At 36.0% G+C, this 25822-nt stretch overlaps 1 protein-coding gene across 6 annotated transcripts in view; it reads right to left on the bottom strand.

Annotated features, from left to right (window-relative positions):
- The window catches only part of SLF1 (SMC5-SMC6 complex localization factor 1), a 79244-nt gene that overhangs the window by 4199 nt on the left and 49223 nt on the right, over nucleotides 1–25822 (bottom strand). For 5 of the 6 annotated variants that reach the window (XM_033179105.1, XM_033179108.1, XM_033179109.1 and 2 more), the window contains 8 exons: nucleotides 22884–23012; nucleotides 22155–22320; nucleotides 13885–14032; nucleotides 6212–6357; nucleotides 4018–4181; nucleotides 3085–3218; nucleotides 1034–1126; nucleotides 439–621 (listed from right to left, as the gene is read on the bottom strand). In XM_033179105.1, the coding sequence (XP_033034996.1) occupies nucleotides 439–621; nucleotides 1034–1126; nucleotides 3085–3218; nucleotides 4018–4181; nucleotides 6212–6357; nucleotides 13885–14032; nucleotides 22155–22320; nucleotides 22884–23012 (1163 nt within the window). The remainder of the gene's footprint in view (nucleotides 1–438; nucleotides 622–1033; nucleotides 1127–3084; nucleotides 3219–4017; nucleotides 4182–6211; nucleotides 6358–13884; nucleotides 14033–22154; nucleotides 22321–22883; nucleotides 23013–25822) is intronic. The other variant, XM_033179107.1, reaches the window with a different exon arrangement.

Raw genomic sequence — 25822 nt, forward strand, 5'->3', positions numbered from 1 at the left:
TAAAAATAAGATTGAGTTTGTAGTTATATACAGGAAATGAAAAAAGAATGAAAAAATCCAGGCAATCACAATTGAACATTTGTATTTCTTTATCAATAAGCTTTCAGAAATGACTGGCTCACAAAGACGTTACGCACCTGAAGGAAAACGACAAATATTTAAAACCAGCAAACTCAATTCAAAAATAAACTCTCATACACGAACCTAAATAGGCTTAATACATACATACATAAACAAATACATAGTATGAAAAGGCTTTTATCTCTACTAATAAAGGGTGCTTACATTTTAGGAGACTTTTTATCCTTACTTTTTCATTAATATGAAATAAAGGCATCTTTCCTTACAGATTTTAAACATAAAATGTTATCTACCTCTGCAGGATTCATCAAAAAACTGGATAATTTATCAAAACCCATTTAGCATAAACACACTCACCCCCATGCTGTAGTAGCAGCTTGCCAATTTCTACATGTCCGTTTGACAGTGCATCATGCAAAGGAGTCACCCCGTCCACTTGAGTGAGCAGATCTACCTCTGGACAACGTTGCAAAATTTCCTGGACACACACTGTGTTGCCATAGTTACAGGCTTCATGCAAAGGCGTCCAGCCAGCATTGTCTAAATTAGAAATCAAGGCAAGTTTTAAAACGGCAGAAGTAGGACTTTTGGTAGGAAAGTACTGATGTTCTACTTTTCTCATCAGTGTGACTTTCTAGGTGCTTCATATACAAAAAGAACGCTGTGATAAAAATGTCTAGGGTGTAATCATATTTCTACCTTAAAAATTTAAAATAAAAACAATTTTAAAATATTAATATTGGGTATTATCAAAATATGAACACAAAAAATGTTTTTATACTACTAGTTATACATCAATGTATGATAAATTTCTTGGCTTTGCTAAGAAATTTTTCTTATACTTTTAAGGTATCTTAGGTAAATTTACTTAATTTTTCTTAATGTGATATAAAACTGTTTAATATCACAAATATTAAGACACTGGACTAGACCACAAAGATTTAAAACTTACCTTTAACATTGATGTCTATTCCTGGCAAAGAGAGAAGAAGAATCAATTTCTCCACTTGGTTACTTATGCAAGCTCTATGCAGGGCTGTTTCTCCTGTCATAAAAAATTAATAGATTATTCCAGAGAAGACAAGATATCAACTAAAGAAAATAATCAAAGGGCATGAACTAGGAGATCTGGCCCCATGCCAGAAAATTATTTATTGAGTTTTCCTTTTGACTGGTTTAAACATCTCCTGCATTAAAAAAGGGGGGAGAAGGGGAAGGACCCCCACCAATCCATACTGCTTCTGTTCTATCAGCAATTCAGCAATGAAATTCTACCGCAAAAGGTTTAACACAGGCATTGTCTCCCCTAGTTCAAGGTTTAAAGCTTCAATCCTGCTATAAAACCCCTAAATGATCAGAGAACACCGAAAATACTGGGTTTTGCAGCAATAAAAGTTTAGAGTGCAATTGCCCTCTCTTAAATTTATTCATGAACCTACGTTAAATGTATGGCTCTTTTTTATACAGCATTTATAGCTTAATTCAAATGAATGTTTCTGGCTAAGCATGAGTGCCTCTACACACTCAAGTATAATTCAGAACTTCAAATCCATTAACAGATGGTTTGCTGCTTCTCAATAGGCTGTCTGGCTTGGCTACAACAGCACAGAGAGGGAGAAATGGAGGAATCTTAATATAAACACACCACACACACACACACCACACACACACACACACACACACACACACACACGGACGTAAAAAAAAAATCCCTAGTACCATTTAAAGCTGAACAAGAGTAACAAATAGAAAGACAAGGTTTTTTCTAGGAGAGATGCAATTACTGCCTTCTGGCTAAAATTGTCTATATCCATCACTGTTATAACCAAGGCTAATAAGATATAAGTGATTATTTAAGGGGAATTTTAAAAAATTACTATAAATGACTGCTCAGGAAACAAAATGAAATACTGAATCAAATTTGTTATTGCCATAAAATACTAAGCACATTTTTACAGTGTTCAGTTTTACAGATTATCTCTGTAACTTCTACAAAAACATTTTTTACATGCATAAAAAGCTTTTGAAGTTTTTCTCTACTATATCTCAATTCTCTTCCTCTCTCCCAGTTCCTTCTGCTGTTCTGCCTAAAATCATTCATATTCATTTTACTTTTTGAAACAATAAAACAAAGAAAAAGAATGCTGATTTGTGAAATTAATATCTGAGTTCTCATCTAATACAATTTTCATATTCCAAGCCAAATGGACAGTTATTCTGAATCTATAATATGCAATTATGAACTTATATCATGTTGAAATATAAGCACTTCACTGTCACTATTTCCATGGGTGTCATAATGTTAATATTTGTATTAAAAACAAGATATAACTCATAAATAACAACAACAACAAAAAAGACTCAGCAATTTACTTTGGCCAGGTAAAGACTTCCGGAATATTCATTTGCAAGTTAAGAGGTGTCTAAGTAAAAGATGTGCCAAAGTGAATTATTACGCTATTCTTGTTATTTCATCCTTTAGGTACTTAGGTTCCAGTATAGTTAGAACCAAAAGCCAAACACATTTCATAGTCTGGGCTCAATGCCTGGAAGAAAAGAGCCCATATGCTTAACACAGCTATGTAACATAGCCTACTCTTCATTCTTTGTTCACAAAATGTCTAGGACTGAAAGAGATGAAGACTGAATTATACTTTCAAATCAGAAGACACTGATCCTAAGCAGCACAGGTTGAGATGGAGTAGAAAAGTAAGGCGGGCAAGTCTGGAATGAGCTCAATGAATGCTACACTGTGTTTCATATCTGTAACGGCAGGGAGAGGGAAAAAAGGAAGGAATACTCTATTATACTGGGTATTAAACAATCACTTTCTTTGCATAAATGACAGTTGAAGAAAATAATACGTTATCCAAGAAGGTACTTCCTGGACCTAGTCCAATATTTAAGTTCAAGTATTTATCAGGGCAAATGTGTGAAACCTGCAAGTACTGACTCTAACCACGAAAAGTTCTTAGCATAAATTAATTTAGATACTTGGAATACCTTTTAGATTAGTCTTGTGAAAATTCATCTTTTTAACTACAGAGGGGCAATTCTCCTTGGAACAGGACAATTCTCCTTCTGACTTCTTTTTCAATTTTTTTAATGATGAGGAACATTTAGCAAGGTTCAAGTCTCTGAAAGGAAAAGTAAGAAATAAGGAAAGCTTGTTTTTCAGCAAGGCGTGCCAGCATACACTAGATGGTATTTTTTAAAAGTCTAGCCTCCTTTTAATTTAAACCCCTTTGCTCATTCAATCTTTACTGCTTTCTAATTTTAAAATTTATTTCAACTGTGTAGAAACAAATTTCAGTGCACTAATTTTCTTTTATTAGTCTTACCCCCCCAACTGCTCACTAAATTTATAAATATAAAATGTTAAATAAAGAGCAAAAGACCAGTTAAACCATATATTGGCATAGAGAATAAAGCAGAAAGCTAAGATCAAGCAGGCCTCTGCTCCCCATTCTTACTTTCATATTCTGATTCTATTCTCTTCTTCCTCTCACAGAACTTTACTGAGTTTTACACGACATACACTTGTATACACCCTGTACTTTTAGAGGAGGTTTCTCATTTTGGGAAAACTACTATTACGATATAGGATATCTCATATGACCATGCACTCTGAAATCCCATCTATATTATGGCAAAGTGGTAATTCAAATCATAGAGCAAAAATTGTGTGAAACTGTATTTCATCAACAATTCATCAATAATTTGATGAGCAGTTTTATTTCTTTTGGGAAGCAGAAAGAAAGCATGTACCTTGAATTACAGAAACAGAAAGTGTTGATCAAATAGATCTAAAATTGAGTTTTGATCTAATCAATATAATTCAGACAGTATCACAGATAACCATAAAGTTCAAGAAATGCATCAGAAAGAGAGCTGTACTCCAAAACAAAGCACAGCTGGGATATCAGCATCACTTACGGTAACTCCGGCAGCCCTTCGACTTGTTTTTGTTTAGTACCATTCAACATTAGTAAGGCTCTCTGAGAGTCAAAACAAGGCCGCTGTCCTATTTTCTTTGATATCTGAATCTTTCCAGACCCAAGCACACCAGTTTTCCCCAAGGCTGGTAAATAGGAATATACCTGTTGAAAAATAATATTGCATTATTTTCTCAACTACAAAAACAGCAGTAAAGAGCAATTATTTGATTCATTTCATTATTACATTTGGTTATATTTTCCTGGTTGCATCACTATGGTTGCCACTCTATCTTGGTTGAACATAATAAAATATTAAGAAAGCTAGCTTTGTGTCATAGTCAATATCATGTGAACAAACAGAAAAATACCTTCTTAAAAATAATTTTTTTCTAATTCAATTTTGATCCTCATTTAAGAAAGCTCTTTTGATTAGTCTTATGCCCAATGTGTATGATTCATCTGCATATTTTATATGTATGATTTACATACAACTGGTATTTCTTTTTTTTTTTTTTGAGACGGAGTCTCGCTCTGTCACCCAGGCTGGAGTGCAGTGGCCGGATCTCAGCTCACTGCAAGCTCCGCCTCCCAGGTTTACGCCATTCTCCTGCCTCAGCCTCCCGAGTAGCTGGGAGGGACTACAGGCGCCCGCCACCTCGCCTGGCTAGTTTTTTGTATGTTTCAGTAGAGACGGGGTTTCACCATGTTAGCCAGGATGGTCTCGATCTCCTGACCTCGTGATCCGCCCGTCTCGGCCTCCCAAAGTGCTGGGATTACAGGCTTGAGCCACCGCGCCCGGCCACAACTGGTATTTCTTAATTTCCATTTTGATAATGCCTTTTTTCAGCAGAAAACAAGTCTTTCTTCAATAGAAAACAAAATAAGGAATAAAAACATCCTTAAAGGCAAGGATTGTTGCAAAACAGAATTTGCCTAATCTGACCAGTATACGCATTTCTCATTTAATTAAAAAATTGCTAGAGCTACTGGATATTAATATCTAAAGACAGCCAAAATAAAACTGGAAAACTTTAAATCTATTGTAGCTTATATGCATACTATTTTGCTTTTTAAATGCCATTTTGCTGGATCTAGTTCTTTCCAAAATAATAATCTCACATACGAATTTTATTAGAGAACAAGGATTTTTTTACTTTTCTATGATCAACCCTTGGCTATGCTCAAAAGAAATTAAAGTTTTTCTTTTTGTTGTTGTTGTTGAGACAGGGTCTTAGTATGTCACCTAGGCTAGAGTACAATGGTTATTACAGGTCACTGCTGCCTCGACCTCCTGGGATTAAGGATCCTCCCACCTCAGCCTCCCAAGTAGCTGGGACCACAGGCATGTGCCACCATGCCCAGCCAATTTAACTTTTTTTAGAGACAGAGTCTTGCTATGTTGCCCAGGCTGGTTTCGAACTCCTGGGCTCAAGGGATACTCCTGCCTCAGCTTCCAAAAGTGTTAGAATTATAGGAAGGGGCCATCATGCTCCACCTTAAAATTTCTATTTGGTGATTACCGTCCCCAAACTGCCCCTGGAGAAGGGGTCTCACAATGTTGTCCAGGATGGAATGCAGTGGCTACACACAGGTGCAATCATAATGCACTATAGCTTCGAATTCTGGGGCTCAAGCAATCCTCCCGCCTCAGTCTCCTAAGCAGCTGGAACTATAGGCACTACAGCCACTGCCGCTGGCTTTCACTACTCTATTTTGAGATAGAAATATACTAGCTTTTATACAGAATTGAAAGATTTATGAATTAATATATTCTGCCTACTTACTTGAAATAACCAAGAATATTTTAAAATTCAGTTTGTGGGCAAGGCACAGTGGCTCACGCCTATAATCCCAGCACTTTGGGAGGCTGAGGCGGGCAGATCACAAGGTCAGGAGATCAAGACCACCCTGGCTAACATGGTGAAATGCTGTCTCTACTAAAAATACAAAAAAATTAGCTGGGTGTGGTGGCCGGTGCCTGTAGTCCCAGCTACTAGGGAGGCTGAGGCAGGAGAATGGCATGAACCTGGGAGGCGGAGCTTACAGTGAGCCGAGATTGCACCACTGCATTCCAGCCTGGACAACAGAGCAGGACTCCGTCTCAAAATAAACAAACAAACACACAAACAAACAAACAAATAAATAAATAAAATTGAGTTTGTGAACTCACTTCAGAATAGAGAGGTGCTTACCATTTTCTGGAGAGAGAGTGGCTCAGAAGAAACACTACCAGAGCTCTGTAGACACAACTTTTTAAAGACTGCCTCTGCAACAAACATTTGAAGCCAGGAGGAGGAAAAGGAGCAAATGAAAATCTCTAATTCCTGTGAAGAAAAGTCTGGAGAACATAAGGTAAGTCGATATAGTTACTGCTGTATCCTATATACTTTTTTCCATAGGCTATTTCCTTAGTGAAGTTTATTCCATCAAATGAGAGTTCTTATACCTGTAAGATTCATCCACATGATTTTAACCCACAAAAAATAGGTAATATCCCTATTCCTTGACTTTTAAGAGAAAATATTTAATGGCACATGTTCTCACATTTGAAAAAACAATCATTAGGTTTGATTATTTCAGATACAAGTTTTGAAATTATATATATACAGATTAGGTAACATATGAATATATAGAAGGGATTTCATTTATGTCTATACTTTCCAACTACCATTAAAGATCTCTTCCCACAATAGGGATGCTCCTTTGGAAAACCAGTAATTAGTTTTTAAATGAACATACTAGTATTTAATTTGCAATGATCAGTACCGAGTTGATAGGAAGAAAGTAGACTGCTTCCTATGACAACACCAATGAACCTTACCACTGCAGAAAAGGAGGAAAGGCACAAGGTAAAGAAGAAAAACATGAAACAGGAGCATGTATAAAGAAGAAAAACATGAAACAGGAGCATGTATAAAGAAGAAAAACATGAAACAAGAGCATGTATAAAGAAGAAAAACATGAAACAGGAGCATGTATAAAGACTTCCTCAGAAGTTTGCACCCACTCTACTATGGGGGATGGTGGATAAATTTTTTTTTCTTTTTTTTTTTTTTTTAAGATGGAGTCTTGCTCTGTCGCAAGGCTGGAGTGCAGTGGTGCGATCTCGGCTCACTGCAACCTCCGCCTCCCAGGTTCAAGCGATTCTCCTGCCTCAGCCTCCTAAGTAGCTGGGACTATAGGTGCACGCAAGATGGTGGATAATTTTAAATGATGAAACAAAAAACAAGAAAACACCAAGAGCCTCAAATCTCTTATACAAAACCTCAAGTACTTCAATAAGATGAAAACGCATAAATATACCCATGAATTGAAAGTGATAAAAGAATGACTATTCCCCATGTGATCTATTTAATATTATAAACTGTCTATTAATATTATCTATGTAACGTGATGAAAATACAACAAAATAAGAAAAGAATAAATAAGACCAACTAAGAGGATATCAAAAGAAGCTAAAATTACAAACAACATAAAAAAGTTGTGATATTATACAATAAGGCAGATTAACTATAAATACTGGAAGAATAAAGAATAAGTCAATACAATTAGCAAAATAAACATAATAAACAGAAGAGAAGAATTAAAATTGTAAGCATTAAGTTAAAATATAGTTTCAGAATCAGACAATGATAAACTTAATAGCAGTATAAGGCATAAAAGCTGGCCTCTCTATTCGGGGTGGAATTCTTTCAGGGTGAAGAGAATGCAGACACTCTGTCAATGTCCTGCTCAGATGCCTTCAAAAAAGGCTGGGGATCTAGTGTCTTGTAGTCCTTGACCCTTGACTCCGATTTTTAAGAGTGGATGGGAGGAGTAAGGGAGGATTTGCTCTCGGGTAACATTTGTTAATTTCTGGTTGCCACATTGGGGAAGGGGATGCTATTGGCATCTAGTGGGCAAAGGCCCAGGATGCTACAATACATAGGACAGCCTACAATACACAGGACAGCCCCAACAACAAATAATTATCCAGCCCAAAACATAATCAGTCCGCAGGCTGAGAAACTTGCCTTGACTAAAGAGATCTGATGCCCTTGCCTTGTGGCAGCTTGTCATAAGGAGTGTTTAAACCTTTGGGCAAATGGCTTCAGGTCTGATGTTAACCAGATACAACTAACCCCAAACAGATAATATTATCATTGAATTAGATAATCCCTTCTAATATGGCCTCTACAGAGATACAATTTTTTTTTTTTTTTTTTTTTTGAGACAGAGTCTTGCTGTATCGTCCAGGCTGGAGTGCAGACGTGCGGTCTCGGCTCACTGCAACCTCCACCTCCCGGGTTCACGCCATTCTCCTGCCTGAGTCTCCCAAGTAGCTAGGACTACAGGCACCTGCCACCACACCCGGCTATGTTTTTGTATTTTTAGTAGAGACAGGTTTCATCGTGTTAACCAGGGTGGTCTCAATCTCCTGACCTTGTGATCCGTCCACCTTGGTCTCCCAAAGTGCTAGGATTATAGGCGTGAGCCACTGTGCCCCGCCAAGATACAATTTTTTTGTGTTGGAAAGGAGAAAAGAATTACTTACAACCAGTTTTCTTGCTACTACTGAGGCTCTGTTAATATTATCTAAAAATGTACGAGCAGTAAACTGAAGGATAAGAATCAAAAGATAATATGAACATTTAATCTCTAATTATATACATTAAAAAGCCTACTTCTTTTTTTAGTGTACTGCAACCAATTGATCTCTTAACATAAGAACTCTAGACAGAGGCAAAAGCAAAGCAGAAATAACTTGGGGAGTTCAAAAGAGTTGGTCTCACACTGAAATTTACAAATGGGGTTATTTATCTAATAAGGATCACATCTGATAGGCTTACAGATATAAGGAATACAAAGTAATAATATGACAGATCCATATATTACCAGGTCAAAAAGTCAAGGGGAATAAAAAAAAAAACATGAACAGGAGAACACAAGAAAATTAGCTCGTGGACTGTAAGAACTTTAAGGGAAGGGTCATACTTGTAGCCCTTACAGTATATAGGTCATTAATCTGTACAGAGTAAACATTTAGTATTTGACAGATGAATGAATGAACAGTTAGCAGATACCAATAACTCATAATAGAGAGCCAAGCCAGGACCATCTTTTTAAATCAAGGTAATGAGATCACGCTACTCCCTTGTTTCAATAGCTTCTAACTCCTTAACAAGACTTACAAATCCCTACACAAACTCCCTTAACCCTTCTTTGGCCTTATTCTGGCCTCTCTTCCCATCAGCCAGGCACCAGAAGGTCTCAAACAGGCCTTCTTTCCTACTTAGAGCTTTGGTAAATGTTACCTTCTGACTAAAAACACTCTGTCCTGTCAAACTTCTACTTATTCTTCACGTTCTGCATTCCATGGTCATACAGTATAAAAGTAAGTTCACCAATCTCAACACCTAGTTTTTCCTGTTCAGAGCACTTATTTTAAATGACATATTTATATTAACTTTACAGTTTATCTCTCTTAAAGTTAAAAAAAAACCCACAAGGACCATGTTTTGTTTCCCTCTTCCACTGCATAGAAAAGCGTTTAGCTCAATGCCTGGTAGAATGCCAGTAAAATTTTGCTGAATAAACGGAGAGAACAGAAACATTTTGGCTGAGAATTAGTAATGACACATAAACATTTATATTTTGAGGTCTAAAGCATGGAAAGAAATTAAGAGATAAAGCAAAAGTGAATAAAGGTTTGGAAAAAGTATTTATCAGGAAATGATGTAATCTGAGAAAAGGAAGTTTTATTAAAGTTCTACAAAGATATGAAAACAATATAGTAAATTTTGATGATATCTTCTTTCCCACTGAAACAACTGGAGGAGAAATATGTTTAAGTCAGGATGGGCAAACTGTGGTGTGCTGCCTGTTTTTACGAATAAAGTTTTACTGGAACACAGTCATGCTGTCTATGTATTGTGTATGGTTGCTTTCTTACTAAAAACTGCAAAGTTGAGTGGCCTGAAGAGGCTGTAAGGCCTAAAAAGCCAGTAATATTTATTGTCTGGTACTTAACATTGAACAGTTTGTTAATCTGTAGTTTAAGCCACTACATAAGGAATTTCAAGTAGGCATAAAAAAGAAATTTCAGATAACTTGACCTTAAAATACAGGTAAGAAAATTTCTGTCCAAAGTGTTCAGAAACAACAAAGAGTGGCATCTATATGGAACTGATGAAAATGAGATCTGATGGAAAAAATTTTATTTATCTTCTAAAATATCTGTTGCCTTAATTTTTGACAAAACAATTATAAACTAAAAATTACACTAAACTGAAATGAATTTGATAGATGTGAATCTGAGTAGTGTCACAGTATGAATTTTGTACTTCTAAACTAGGAAAAATCAGAACATCCAGTTTACCATAATTGAGAAAGATGGATCGATATTTTCAACTGGAAGTTACATAACAGTGAAATTATAACATCTTTACTAATGACTTGTGAAAAGCAAAAGATAGTAACTGAGTAGAAGAATAATGCAAAATAAATGATTTTTTTAAAAAAGGAAAGGAATATCAGCATAGAAAAGAAACGAGGAAAAAAAAAGAGGTGGCAGACAATGAATTTTAAAACTCTTCATCAAAACATGAACAAAACGGACATTATTACAACACCCCAGAATTTTGATTGTGTGTGTGACTAACATGAGCTTAAACTCAACCTTAGAGTTACTAATTTTGTCAACGGATTATTTTGCTCCCAAATATTTATTAATATATTTGATCACTAACATTCAAAACTTTAGATGAGATTTAAATTGTCACTAATGAAAAGTATTTTTAAGCTTTTTTCTTTACCTTTCTCCAAGTGTACACACGTGCACACACACACACGTGTGTACACACACGCACAGTTGGTTGCTTAGGCTTCAAATTTGGTTACAGCTAGGCAATTTAAAAGTTTTAAACATTATTTTTTGTTGTTGTTGAGAAGAGTCTCACTCTGTCCCTCAGGGTGGAGGCTACTGGTTTATGATAAAATGTTCACTTGATTTCTGTCTCTTGACAAAGGTTAAACATCAACCTGCACTAACAGAAAAGAAAAAAACTAGACAGAAAATAGAAAAATACTAATTTGAATGATTTTTTTGAAATACATGTTTAAAACTTTTGGCTGGGCGCAGTGGTTCATACCTGTAATCCCAGCACCTGGGAAGCCGAGGTGGGCAGATCACCTGAGGTCTGGAGTTTGAGATCAGCCTGGCAAACATGGTGAAACCCCCATCTCTACTAAAAATACAAAAAGTTAGCCAGGCATGGTGGTACACTCCTGTAATCCCAGCTACTTGGGAGGCTGAGGCACAAGAATCACTTGAACCGGGGAGGCAGAGATTGCAGCGAGCCAAGATCATGCCACTGTACTCCAGCTTGGGGGACAGAGTAAGACTATGTCTCAAAAAAAAGAAAAAAGAGCTCAAGCCTGTAATCCCAGCACTTTGGGAGGCCAAGACGGGTGGATCACGAGGTCAGGAGATCGAGACCATCCTGGCTAACACGGTGAAACCCCATCTCTACTAAAAAAAATACAAAAAACTAGCCGGGTGAGATGGCGGGCACCTGTGGTCCCAGCTACTCGGGAGGCTGAGGCAGGAGAATGGCCTGAACCCGGGAGGCGGAGCTTGCAGTGAGCTGGGATCCGGCCCTGTACTCCAGCCTGGGTGACAGAGCGAGACTCTGTCTCAAAAAAAAAAAAAAAGAAAAAAGAAAAAAGAAATAATGTTTAAAACTTTTAAATTGCTTACCTATAACCGAATTTGAAGCCTAAGCAACCAACTGCGTGTGTGCACATGTGCACTCGCACACGTGTACATTTTGAGAAAGGCTTAAAAATACTTTTCAATAGTGACAATTTAAATCTCATCTAAAGTTCTGAATGTTAGTGATCAAATATATTAATAGGTCTTCCGGAGCAAAATAATCTGTTGACAGGATCATAATAGTAACACTAAGATTCAGTTTAAGTTCATGTTACTCACAGAATCAAAGTTCTGGGTTTTACACTTGTCACGTAAAAACTGAAAATAACATTGGATAACAATGCCCTGCTTTAAAGTGAAGGGAAACTCAGAATATTAGTGAAGAAAGCACTGAAGCAAATGTATAACAGGTAATAGAATCTTTTTAATACAAGGCTTATTATATTTCATGCATTTGGCTAAACTATAAGATAAATTATAATTCCTTAAGGGCAATTACTATGTATTGGAAACAAGACATATAACTATACTGATAATCTCTAAAGCCACTGCTAATCCTCTACTAGGTCTCCAAACTCAAATTTCATTAAGGAATGAAAACAGGAAATTCCGTTAGTCAAATGCTTAGTTCCCATTCTAGCAAATAATGCCCGAATTCTGTTTTTTGAAAAGGATAAAAACCACTAAACTACCTCGTAGGAATGGTGGGAAAGAAATGTAAGAGAGGGTTCTGCAGGAAGATTGAATGTTAGCTAACAAATGTTAAAGTCATGCAACAAAGGACAGCTAGTCCACAAAGGGAACTGTAATCACCTCCTCAGCTCAATGAAAAAGAAAGAAAAAAAGATTTATCTAAAATGCTTCAGATAAAAATCTTCTTCGGTAGTATAAAAAGAGAACTCTCTCTGCAGAGGCATCATCGAATAAATCCTGAACCCAGATATAACCTGGATTCCTATTCTGAAGTCTCTCTTCAAAGTATTAAAGTGATTGACAGCACACTGAAGAATGTTTTCTTTATATAAAATCAAGATACACTGAAACACATGTGTAGCAGAGTACTTATTTGGCAGTTTAAAATATCAAGTATATAAAAGTACATAAAAGTCATCTTTTATAGCTAAGAATCACAAAAAACTTACTTGGTTTAAAATGCATTCATTTCAGGAATTAAGGACTACAGAAATAAAGAAATAAAGAAAAAAAAAGGGAAGGATAGACAAAGACTCTTCCTAAACTGGCTATGGAGTTTGGGAATCTACATGAGGTCTTTACGGAAGCCTCCTTCAGTCTAGACGCCCAAAGAATTGGGTAGAACTTTTCAACTTGTGAAATGAGTTCTGCCATCATTTTCTTAAATAACACTCCTTTCCCCCTTTATTTTAGGGGAGACATTAAAGTAGGTAATGGGGAAAAGGAAGAGTGAAAAAAATTATCCATATAAATTACTTCTGTTTGCTTCACCCATGTTCATTTCTTGTTAGAGCACCAGACTCAAAGGGGAAAAATAGTAGCAAGTTTTTGTATTTTTTTTAAAGAGACAGGGTCTTGCTCTGTCATCCAGGCTAGAGTGTAGTGGCACAATCATGGCTCCCTGCAGCCCTGGACTCCTAGGCTCCAGGGATCCTCCCACTTCAGCCTCCAGAGTAGCTGTGACTACTGGCATATGCCACCATGCCCAGCAATTTTTAAAATTTTTTTTAAAAGACAGAGTCTTGCTATGTTCCACAGGCTGGTCTCAAACTCCTGGGCTCAAGAGATCCTCCCACCTCGGCTTCCCAAAGTAGGCTGGGATTATAGGCGTGAGCCACTGCACCAAGCAAAATAATTATATTTGAATAATAAATGTATGTGGGGGGAAGTCTCCTGTAACGTTTAGAGGAAAATAAGAATGCAAAATTACATATACAGTATGAATTCAACTATACAAAAATGCTTAGAAATACCAGAAAGACATTAAAAAGTTAACAGCAGTTATCTGTGTAGGAACAATAAGGGTACTTTAAGTCTTTCTCTTTATATTGTCTGTTTGTATCTATCTGTGCATGTATCCATAACAATTTCAAGGAAAGCTTCAAACGAGCGTATGTTAAAGCTTACAGACTGCTTAAAAGAAAATCAAAACTAATTTCCAGAATGAGTCTGAAAAAAACAGAAGATAGACAAACTTACCATCACACGAAAGAGAAATATAACTTCCTAAGTCATCAGACATGTGTCGCATCACATTTCTACCCATCTTAAGACCAAGGAAAATCCAATAATCTATTGCTGCTCCAAGAATTCCAGTCAATAAGTAAGCTAGTTCACGTTTGAAGACCTGACATTAAGATACAAAAAAATTACCAATATATATTACAATATTGAATTTCTATTAGTATTTATTTTGAGTATGTTTTGAGGGGCCAAACATAGCTATCTAAAAATACAGGGTATGTAATGATAAAAGGTATTCTTAAGAACCCTAGCTAACTAATTCTCTCCCCTCTCTCTCTCCACATGACAAAAGAGTTAATAAAGCAAATTTTCCAAGGACCTACAACTTAACAGTTCAGAATAAACTTTAATTTCATCCAACCTATCAAGTTTGTCAGGCAATAATTCCATTAAAATAATGAGAAAATACCTGGTTTTTGTAGATTTTTATAAATAGGAGAGATATGACTATAAAAGAAGATAGATTTATCTACCCCCACTGTTTATATATAGAATTATTCTTTACATTTCTCTATATGACATTTTCCAGAAAGACCTGAGAAACCCGATGAATAAAAGCTCTAGTAAACAAGATTATTCATTTGCTATAATATACTGATTCAAATTTTTATTTAATTATATATCAAATACTAATTACCTGACTTAGAGATGTAGAAATCAGTTTTAAAAGTATATCACTGGCTGGGTGTAGTGGCTCATGCCTGTAATCCCAGCACTTTGGGAGGTCAAGGTGGGCGGATCATGAGGTCAGGAGATCAAGACCATCCTGGCTAACACGGTGAAACCCCGTTTCTACTAAAAATACAAAAAGTTAGCCGGGCGTGGCGGCGGGCACCTGTAGTCCCAGCTACTCAGGAGGCTGAGGCAGGAGAATGGCGTGAACCCCGGAGGCGGAGCTTGCAGTGAGAGGAGATTGCTCCACTGCACTCCAGCCTGGGCGACAGAGCGAGACTCCGTCTCAAAAAAAAAAAAAAAAAGGATATCATTTTATATGATTACTTTCATAATAAATATCATTAAATTCTTATAAGAAATGTAACAAGGCATACAAGCCTTCTAAGTGTGCTTTACCCTAGTGTTTGAAAGTATTTTTCTAATCTCTAAAATTCAATAGAAACTATGAAGATGAAGAAGTGTGAAAATAAAATTTTAAAAACACCTCTGATTGAAATACAAATGCTTTTTCAAAGCATTAAAACCAGCTGAAATTCTTATGTTCTTGTTATTTGTTGTCTAGACATGTTGGATATGTAGAAAAAAAATCACTAATAGTTGGGTAAAAGGCATATGACATTTTAACAAATGCTACAGTAACAGATTATAACTATGTTCGCCCATCTAATTTCTTTCTCATTAATCCCATATTATACATATATTATGCTGAAATAACATAAGTATAACATAATATATAACATAACTTGCTGTTCATGTGTAATAGTTAAGATTACAGTATAAAACGATCTAAGAACCTGATCTATAACGAATAGATCTAACATTACTAATAAGCTAATCTATTATCACAATATTTATTAAAACCTTTTCACATGCCTTTTACTCAACTGCTTAGTGATTTTTTCACATATCCAACAAGCCTAGATGACAAATAACAGGAATATAAGAATTTCAGCCGGTTTAATGTTTTGAAAAAGTGTTTATATTTAAATCAAAGGTGTTTTTAAAATATTATTTTCACACTTTGTCTTCACAGTTTACATGGAATTTTATGGATTAGAATAGTAAGTTTTTATATAAAAGACACTTCCAAATCAGGTTCTTGGATCCTTCTATACTATAATCTAAACTAACACACTCATAAATAGTACATTATATTATGTTATATTACAGAATTATGTGTATTTCAGTGTATTAGCTATATATTACACACCAAACTAGCAATATATTATGCCTAATATGGGATTAGTGAGAAAGAAATCCCCAGCACTCTGAACCCTCAGTGACTACTGGATTTGTTTCTCCTGCCCTCAGCAAACAAATTTCGTGTATGCATATTCAATATTTCATTGGGATATCATTCCATATCTACTAGCTCTAGCTAGCAGATAAATGATTTCAAAACCAAAGTTCAATTTCTGGTTTATTGTGCAAACACAAGCAAATGGTCCAGCAGCACACACAACCAGCTTGCCAGAACAGTGTTTATGGAAGGAAAACACATAGTCAGGACCAGTAGCATGTGTGCAGGTCCTCTTTGGTCCTATCACATCAGGGGCAGCATACTGCATTCGTGTAGGGCTAGACATCAGAATCTAGGAGAGAGACCCTCAAGTGTGGAGCTGAGGAGATTTTTAAAAGCTGCATGATTAAGAAAGCGGTGCTCTTCTTCTGACATGATCAGGGGCCAAGACAGCCAGCCAGATTCTAGCAGGTGAGGCTTCATAGGTGGCTGTCAATCCCACCCAGTCTCCTGCCTTGATAAGAGAGCTGAGTTTAAGCCTTGCAGTTGTGGCTATATGGCATGGGAAACTAGTAGCAGCTCTGGTCACATCAGTAGCACCAACACCTCCCCTGGTGTGATTGGCAGGACTAGGGTCTACTGCTAGTCTCCAGAAAACACTGCAGGAAATCAACTCCATTCTTTGTAAAGTCAGTGTCTTGCTTGATCACTCTGAGCAAGTTAGTTAATCCTTACTTCTCACTGTTATCAAGAGAATATAAAACAGAACAGTGAAAATATATATTTAAACTACTAAATTGATTATGTCCATAGGCACATATGCATCCACAAAATGTTCCTTCCAATATAACATGTATCTGAATATCAGCAATGACAGTACTCAGGAAAGAAGCAAGAGGTTGGTAAATTTTGATTTCTGAAAGTATTCTCCATCTCAAGGGTATAGTAAATCAAGATCACTTTAGACCACCCAGGCTCTAAGACCCTGGGCAGGAAAGAAGAATGTTAGCCCACAGAGTGAAGCCTTATATAAAAACACAATCCAGCTTTCTATCAATCAAAAACAACGCTAAAAAAAAAAAAAAAAAAGAAAAAAAAAAAAATCAACCAGTTGGGACTTTCCCTCTTTCCTTACATAAATATGTCGTACATACAGTTAAAATCACAATAGAATATTAATATATTGCTTAATATTAAATTTACCTTGATATTAATGTTATTAAACAGAGAGAGGGAAGAGGTCTTGCAGTGATTTCGAGGAATAACTATAGCTTTTTTACTATAATAAAAAAGATCCTGCCAAAGTTATTCTTGTTTTCATGTTATTAGCTAAACATGCACACTACTACACAGCCATAATAGCAAGTTTTTATATGAAAAGACACTTTCAAGTCAAGTTCTTAGATCCTTTCATACCATAATCTTAACTATCACACTCATAACAATAATAGGGCCAAGACAGTGTGCTATGGATTATACTCACTGCCACTTTAACAATATATCAACAATGCTATTCCTTCCAGTATAGTGGACATATAAGCTTTAGAAATAGATTACTAAGAAAATAGTAAATAAATCATCAAAGGAAAGCAGTTTTCTTGGAATACTGAAATATTTGTTAAAGCTGACAGAAGAGAACATGAATACCCTAAGAATTAACAAAGAAATAAAAGGTAGACAAGATTTTGCATATGTGATATATATCTACCTTAGAATTCCTTTCTAATATGTTACTCTATTGCCAGACATTCTGTCAATACGGTTTTATATCATCTGCCAGTAGAGGTAACTTCTAGTTTATAAAATTGGCAATCTTCTAAAACTTGACTAATCTATAATGTAGAACAAACTAGCATCTTGGCCTTCTGACTCCCAGATTAGGGATTTCCATGATATCCCACTGTAATACATGACAAACTACTCTGTTGGAAAGATGCAAACATAAAGCACACACTGTGCCTCTTCCTGTTTTAAACACTGGCATTTGAAACATGAGAAAGTGTGGTGCGGTGGAGACTTGGCCTCTAGTCAAGGCTTTGCTCTAACAAGCTGTGACACCTTGAATAAGTTATTCAAACTCTTTATCAACTTTCTTATCTATTAATGTAAACTAGCTTACATTTCTACCTATATTGTAGAATTATCAACAGCACTTAGGAACATCTCGAAGAAAAGTGGGACTAGTAAAAATTGTACCTCCTCTATAACCTTCACACAGCCCACCTCTGCTCTTTGCCAAGGAAAGCCCAACGCTTTCTCAGATTAATGACAATGAAATTCACTGCCATTGTGTCACTCTGCAATACTTGCTGATTGACATTATGACAAAACAATATTAGCATAAACCGAGGACTTCTGTTTAGCTAATGACTTAAATTGAATACTTCAACTCAGCAAATCAAGAAACAAATGCTTTACAGTACAGAAAATGATGTCTGTGAACATGCATGGAATTCTTGAAACTGCAAACTGCCAAAAAGATTTAATTAAGTACAAGAATGAATTCTAGGCCGGGCGCGGTGGCTCAAGCCTGTAATCCCAGCACTTTGGGAGGCCGAGACGGGCGGATCACGAGGTCAGAAGATCGAGACCATCCTGGCTAACACGGGGAAACCCCGTCTCTACTAAAAAATACAAAAAAAAAAAAAAACTAGCCGGGCGAGGTGGCAGGCGCCTGTAGTCCCAGCTACTCGGGAGGCTGAGGCAGGAGAATGGCATAGACCCGGGAGGTGGAGCTTGCAGTGAGCTGAGATCTGGCCACTACACTCCAGCCTGGGCGACAGAGCGAGACTCCGTCTCAAAAAAAAAAAAAAAAAAATGAATTCTAGCAGAAAGGTAATACAATTTTTAAAAAGCAGTTTTATATCAATTTAAGCAATTGAAATGTTAAATATTAATTTGCAAAATTTAAAACCAGTTCTCATATTACAATGCTACAATTTATTGCAGACTGCTTCACAAATGTTGCTTTTATTTATAAGTTTGAACAAAAATCTTGAAGTTAAATATGTATAAATCTGTTACTGTTTACATCAGAGCTTAAGTAATTTCTTATCTGTGATAGTCCTTTGAAGACTTAGTAAAATTGTGAAAACATCAGTTTTTTTATTGTTTTCAATTATAAATGAGCAATTTCATTTATGTAATCAAATGAATGAAAAAAAGAAATGTTCTATAATGAAGACATTTTCTATCCTTAATGATTGCATTGTATAAAAAGTAAATAAAAAGACAGATGGTAATTTATAAAGACGCTATCAGCTTTAGCTTAAAAGTGCTATACTCAATTGGCAATGAGGTGTAAGTAGTAGTCCTATTTCAGCTGAGTATTTTTAATTGCTGTAATTTGCAAAATCATACTTCCTTTTAAATCAGATACATGCATGAGACAGTGCCTACTCACCTGGTTATTGTTAAATAGGATTACTTGATCACAAAGAAATCTAGCTACACTCACGAGCAATCTTCCCGTTTTAATGCTGATTTAGAAAAAACAAAATTAGTACCTCAAAAAGAACTTCTATTTTCCTGTCTCAGACAACTGAAAAGAATTTTTTAAAAAATCAGCAAGAACTTCTATTTCTAATGAAGGCCTAGGTAATTCAGATGAATCTTTTTTTTTTTTTTTTAGAGACAAGGTCTCACTCTGTCACCCAGGCTGGAATGCAGTGGCGCAACCATAGCTCACTGTAGCCTCCAACTCCTGGGCTCAAGCAATCCTCCCACGGCAGCCTCTCAAGTAGTTAAAACTAACAACATGTGCACACCACCACACCTGGGTTTTTTTTTTTTTTTTTTTTTTTGGTAGAGATGGGGGTCTCACTATGTTGCTCAGACTGCTCTTGAGCTCCTGGACTCAAGCAATCCTTCCACTTCAGTTTATCAAAGTGATGGGATTACAGGCGGGAAACACTGCACCTGGCCTCAGTTGAACCCACTTAGAGAAGAACACTAAAACTAAAAATGTTAAATGAAATATGCAAAACATTTCAGAAAAAAAAGACAATAAATTATGAGGAATTGCTACGCCAAGATCTAGTGAGGTACCTATGTGAGCCACTCAAAGATACCTGACTTTGCCCTGAGGACCTTCACTGATTTTAAGGAAGAATCTAGAATAAGAACTGTGGTTTCTGGAGCACAGGGGAAAAAAAGATTAAAAAGAAAAGTCATGGCCAAAACCTAATCGGTCATAGGATGAAAAAGTGAAGGGCTTCATCCTCATGGTAAGAATGAATCAGAAGCAAAACTAAATGTATATGGAGCCTTTTACTTCATTTGAACCATCTAGAGTCCCCCAAACATAGACATTGGATTAGAATAGTCCTTAACTAGTGGTGCACCCAGGCACTTGGCAGAAGTTCAACAGAAATTCTTTCTGAGTGAAGATATTCTGGTGTTTATCATATATTGTTTCTATAAATAACTTTTCAAATGCAATTTAAAAGTATATAGTGAATAACAAGCTTGCAAGAGAAAATAAAAAAGCACAAGATAAGGAAACAGTAAAAAACAACAACAGAAACAGACCTATAAAGACTTCAGATATGGAATAATTAAGCATAGATAATAAATGTCATTGCCATGTTACAGACGAAAGAAAACCTTGAAACCCATAAAAACAAGTCATAGCGGTTTGGAACAGTTAAAAAGTCTATTACCTGGAAAAAATACAAAAAATTTAAATGAAATGGTCATGTTTAACAATATATTGGACACAGCTGAAGAAAGAACTAATGAACTGAAAACTGGATGAAAATACTATCCAGAATGCGGCAAGTATAGAAAAAAATGTATCTATATGGGAGTGGGGGAGGGAGGGAGAGAGAGGAGAGGGGAAATGGTAGAGGGAGAGAGAGAGGGGGAGAGAGAGAGAGAGAGAAAGGGAGAGGTAGATATAAGGTGAACAACAGAGAATATGAAGAAAAGGTATAATGTAAGTTTAACGGTAATTTAAAAAGTAGAGAAGAGAAAATGGATCTGAGGAAGTATTTGACTAGAAACTACATAAGCAGTTTTGTTAAGACAGAATAGACTTCATGGTAGTTTGATAACTGAGCTCTCCACCCTAACTACTATGCTTACGATCCCTGAAAAAGATATTACCTAACTAGCAGTTATAGGATCATAACTAGTAGTCATGATATATCAGTTATGAATAAGGTGATATTAGCATATATAAAATAGAAACTTAAAAATAAATAGATTAGCAAATCAACAAAGTCGACTCAGAAGGATTGATTAAAACAATTATCAAGTTTGATCCAACCCAACAGAAAAAAAAATTCTGGTTCTTAGTCTTATATGGAGCCAAAAAGAGAACTTCAGTAAACTTCAGAAAGCAGAAATTGCATAAGGTGCATTCTTGAACTATAATTCACTACTAGAAACTAACCAAAAAAAAAGCACAGCTGAACAAACAAAACCCATCTATTTAGAAATCTTAAAACACCTTTTAAAAATATCTCTTGGATCAAAGAGGGAAATCAAAATTAACAATAGAAAATACTTTGAAAAAAACAGAGCACTCTAAGGTAAAGTATCAAACTATGAAATGAATGTCAAGTTGTACTCAATAGGTAATTTATATTAAGTGCATGTATTAGAAATGAAGACTAAAAATAAAAAAAGATTCAAGAAGATAGAAGAGAAAGTAAAAAAAAAAAAAATTAAAAGAGCAGAAATGAATCACACAAAAAAGTAGACAATATATTTCCAAAGGGAGATCATTCTGAAAAGGAAAAAGGTGACTAATATTTGTTATGTAACCAAAATGTGCCACAGTTATGTTGCTATACACTGTTATCCATGAGATGGATAATACACTAAAATCACTATATGTTAAATTTCTAATGACAGGCAAAATCGACTTATAAAGAAATATTTCAGAAAATAACTCAGCATCAAAAAAGGTAGTTTTAAAATAATACTAATAATACTAATACATATTAGTATTTATTAGTACCCCCCAAAAACTGTATGGATTGACTCATTTATTTTTAAATCTTAAGTTCTTCATGAATCAAATTGTACAAAAGTAAAAAATCTAGAAAGGTTAGTAACTAGAGATTTCTTAGCAGTAACTATCAAATAACTCACTAGCTACTACATGCAAATGTGAGATGATGAAGGAACCAGTCTCCAAGGGCCTTTTACCTTAAAACTAGATAAGTTAAATAGAAAACAATGATATATTTGGGTACATTTTAATTGTTTTCAAGTGATCCAAAGAAAAAAGGGGAGAGGAAAAGGTAAATAATTCAAAGTGCTTTTTCCATAGACTATTCATCTATAAATTAATCCTACTTACATCATTAGACTTGCATTTTTCCTTGTGAGAATATATAGTCCATTCCAAAAGCATATTTACTGGTTTGGTCAAAAGCCCAGAGGTTTCACTTCCTGACCAAAAAATTTCAAGAAGCATTGCCTTTCCTGTTATTTTCAGATTCTGAGAATCTGACCAGTCATACAACCTAATTAAAATATAAACAAAAAGTGTACCTTTAAGCCAATTTGATCATGACAATTACTTGAAATCTCTCCTGTCAAAAAAAAATGCTAGCAATTCTTGAACACAGATCATAAAATACAAAGATTATAAAAATTATAATAAAGGACAAAATATAAAAAATGGCCTCAGTTCAATAAAGTCATTGACAATGTATATATACACAGTAATCTACCTGCAAGTTTTAGAGCAGGAGTAAAACTTATCATTGTAGGCTCAGTGTTTAAAATTGGTGTAGTTTTTTACTTAGCATTCAATTACTAAAGAATTTTTTTTAAATCCTAAAAAATGAAAACACTCTTATATCCATCCAAATTAACAGTGGAAGTGAACTGAGGAAATTTTTTAAAGGGGCATATAAACCTTCACTCCCACTGAAAGTATCTGGAAATATGTTTTAAAAACAAATCTACTTTAAAATATAAAACAAGGTGACTTTTTAGAAATATATTTTTAATAATTGTAAAAAAATGGTGCATAAAAACAACAGAAATTTAGAAAAGTGTGATTTTTGCAATTAAAACTTACTTTTGACTCAGATATTGTACTTCACTTTCAATTAAATTAAAGAAAAATTTGAGCAGCGTCAGGTGGAGCACCTTGGAGCCAATATTTTCTGAAATTTGATGACAAAAGCTTTCATTGAAAAGGCAAGACCTGAAAAACATGAACCCAACAATCAATAACATACAAGCAATTCCCTAAGTAATCTGTGAACAAAATATTTCTCCTTCTAGAGTATTGCTGGAATACTAGCCAGAACCCTTCTCTTTCTTACCCAGGATTACTTTCTTTTTCATTAGTTAGTAAATGAAGATTATTTAGGGCTACTTTTTTTAGAGTTTTTAAAATTCATTATTTTATTTTCTTTCTGTCTTCTAGAGCAGTCCTCTCCAACTGAACTTTCTGTGATGATGTATATGTTCTACTAGACACTTGAAATGTGGCTTGTATACCCAATAACCCAAATTTTTAATTACTTAGTCTGAATAAAATTTAAATATAAATAGATATGGCTAGTGGCTACTGGGTCAGACAGCACACTTCTATAATACATTTTTAAACAGAATAGAAAATTACTCAGAACTTTTAAGATTTATGAAATAGTGCCTAGGTAACAATATTTATTACAATCTCCCACCTTTCTTATTGATTATATCAACAATGCACCAACAACTTTCTACCTCTGTCTCCACTTTCCCTGTCTTCTTTTTTAATACAACATTCTCAGGAGAGTCCTTAGTAGCTTTAGATTTAACAATTTATTTAATATTCAACCTGTCTATAAGATTCTTCATTGCCTATAGTTAATCAGTCTTTCTGAAAACTATCAGACATAGAGAACTTACGTTTCTCTATGTATTATGGAATATTTCGAATATATACAAAAGTAGAGAGACCAGTATCCCTTAGCTCATCTACATTCCTACCACTTCGCTAAGCACCTCCCCAGCACCCAATTATTTTGAAATGAAATCTGGATATTTTTGTTTAAAAGTCTGTTTTTAAGCTGCCCAAAATCTATTGCCTGTAGCATCAATAAATTCATCCAAACATTTATTAAGCACTTATATTCCAGGCATTATATTAGATATTAAGGATGGAGATATTTAAGACTGAACACCTTCTGTAAGAGGGAAGTTTAAAGAAAGAAAAACAAGACTGAGCAACTATCCTTAATAAAGTCATAGGACTGATGTGAGTGACAAACTTAAAAGAAAGGGCAAGAGTAAGAAAGTGGCAGCAGACTTGCATTTTAAGGGAAAACTATGGCTGAGCATGGTAGCCCATTCCTGTAATCCCAGCACTTTGGGAGGCCAAGGTAGGAGGACTGCTTGAGCCCAAGAATTGGAAACCAGCCTGGGCAACACAGGGAGACTGTACCTCTACAAAAATTTAAAAAATTAGTCAGGTAGGTCTGGTGCAGTAGCTCATGCCTGTAATCTCAGCACTTTGGGAAGCGAAGGTGGGTCAGGAGTTCGAGACCAGCCTGACCAACACAGTGAAACCCCATCTCTACTAAATACAAAAAAAAAAAAAAGTAGCAAGGCATGGTGGCGCATGCCTGTAATCCCAGCTACTTGGGAGGCTGAGGCAGGAGAATAGCTTGATCCCGGGAGGCGGAGGTTGCAGTGAGCCAAGATTGTGCCACTGCACTCCAGCCTGGGCAACAGAGCAAAACAGCTCCTCAAAAAACAAACAAGCAAACTACAACCACAACAACAACAAAAATATTAGCCAGGTATGGTGGTGGGCATCTGTAGTCTCAGGTACTCAGGAGGCTGAGGCAGGAGGATGGCCTGAACCCAGGAGTTCAAGATTGAAGTGAGCTATGATCCTGCCACTGCACTCTGTCCTTGGTGACAGTGAGATTCAAAAAGGAAAAGGAAAGGAAAGAAGAGAAAAGAAAAGGGAAAAAGGAAAGGAACAAAAGTGAAGAGAAAAAAAGAGAAGAGAAAGAGGAGAGAGGAGGGGGGCAAGGGAGAAGGGGGGAAGGCAGAGGGGAGGGGAGAAAAGAGGAGAGGGGACAGGGGAGGGGAGGGAAGAGGAGAGAGGATGGGGGAGGGGAGCGGAGGGGAGAGGGGAGGGGAGGGATGGGGAGGAGAGAGGGGTGGGGAGGGGAGAGAAGAGAGAGGAGACAGGAGAGAGGACAGAGGGGAGAAGAGAAGCGAAGTGAAGCAGTCAGGCATGGTGGCTCATGCCTTTAATCCTGGCACTTTGGGAGGCTGAGGTGGGCAGAAAGCTTGAGCTCAAGTGTTGGAGACCAGCCTGGGAAACATGGTAAGACCTTATTTCTACAAAAAATACAAAACCAGCCAGGCGTGGGGATCACCTCAGCCTGGGAGTTTCAGGCTGCAGTGAGTCGTAATTGTGCCATTGCACTTCGGTCTGGGAAACAGAGTGTCTTAAAAAAAAAAAAAAAAAAAAACTAGGAAATTCGGGAAACATAAGAGCAAAAGACAGGATACGGAAAATAATGAATGGACACACTCAGTAAGGTGGTGAAGATGAGAACTGAGACATATATCAGGGCTAACTCATGAAGGGTCTTATGTATTTCGCTAAGAAATTTGAACCATCTTCTATAGGTAGTTCAATGTATGTGAGTCAGTGAAGGACTTTAACGTGGGAAATGACAAGATCACTTTGGAAAGAGCATACTGTGGGGTACTTTGGAAGAAAAAAGGAAAAAAGTAGACCCAAGATCAATAAAGCAGCTACTGCAATAGTTCACATAAGAAGCAATGGGAACTTTAAAATAAAGACAATTGACAGTGAAGAAAGGAACAGATTTGGAAATTATGAAGGATGTCAGTCACATAAACTATTTCCTCACATCATATACTTATGCTGGGCTCATACTGTTGGGCTAGTACTTTTGTGCTGGTATTGTGTTTACATCTCAGTCACTTTTAAAGTGCAGGAACTGTTATTTAAATCATCTTTTTAATCCCTAAAATGTAGTA

Source organism: Trachypithecus francoisi, unplaced genomic scaffold, assembly GCF_009764315.1.
Source record: "Trachypithecus francoisi isolate TF-2019V2 unplaced genomic scaffold, Tfra_2.0 Lachesis_group2, whole genome shotgun sequence".
Lineage (NCBI taxonomy): Eukaryota > Metazoa > Chordata > Mammalia > Primates > Cercopithecidae > Trachypithecus > Trachypithecus francoisi.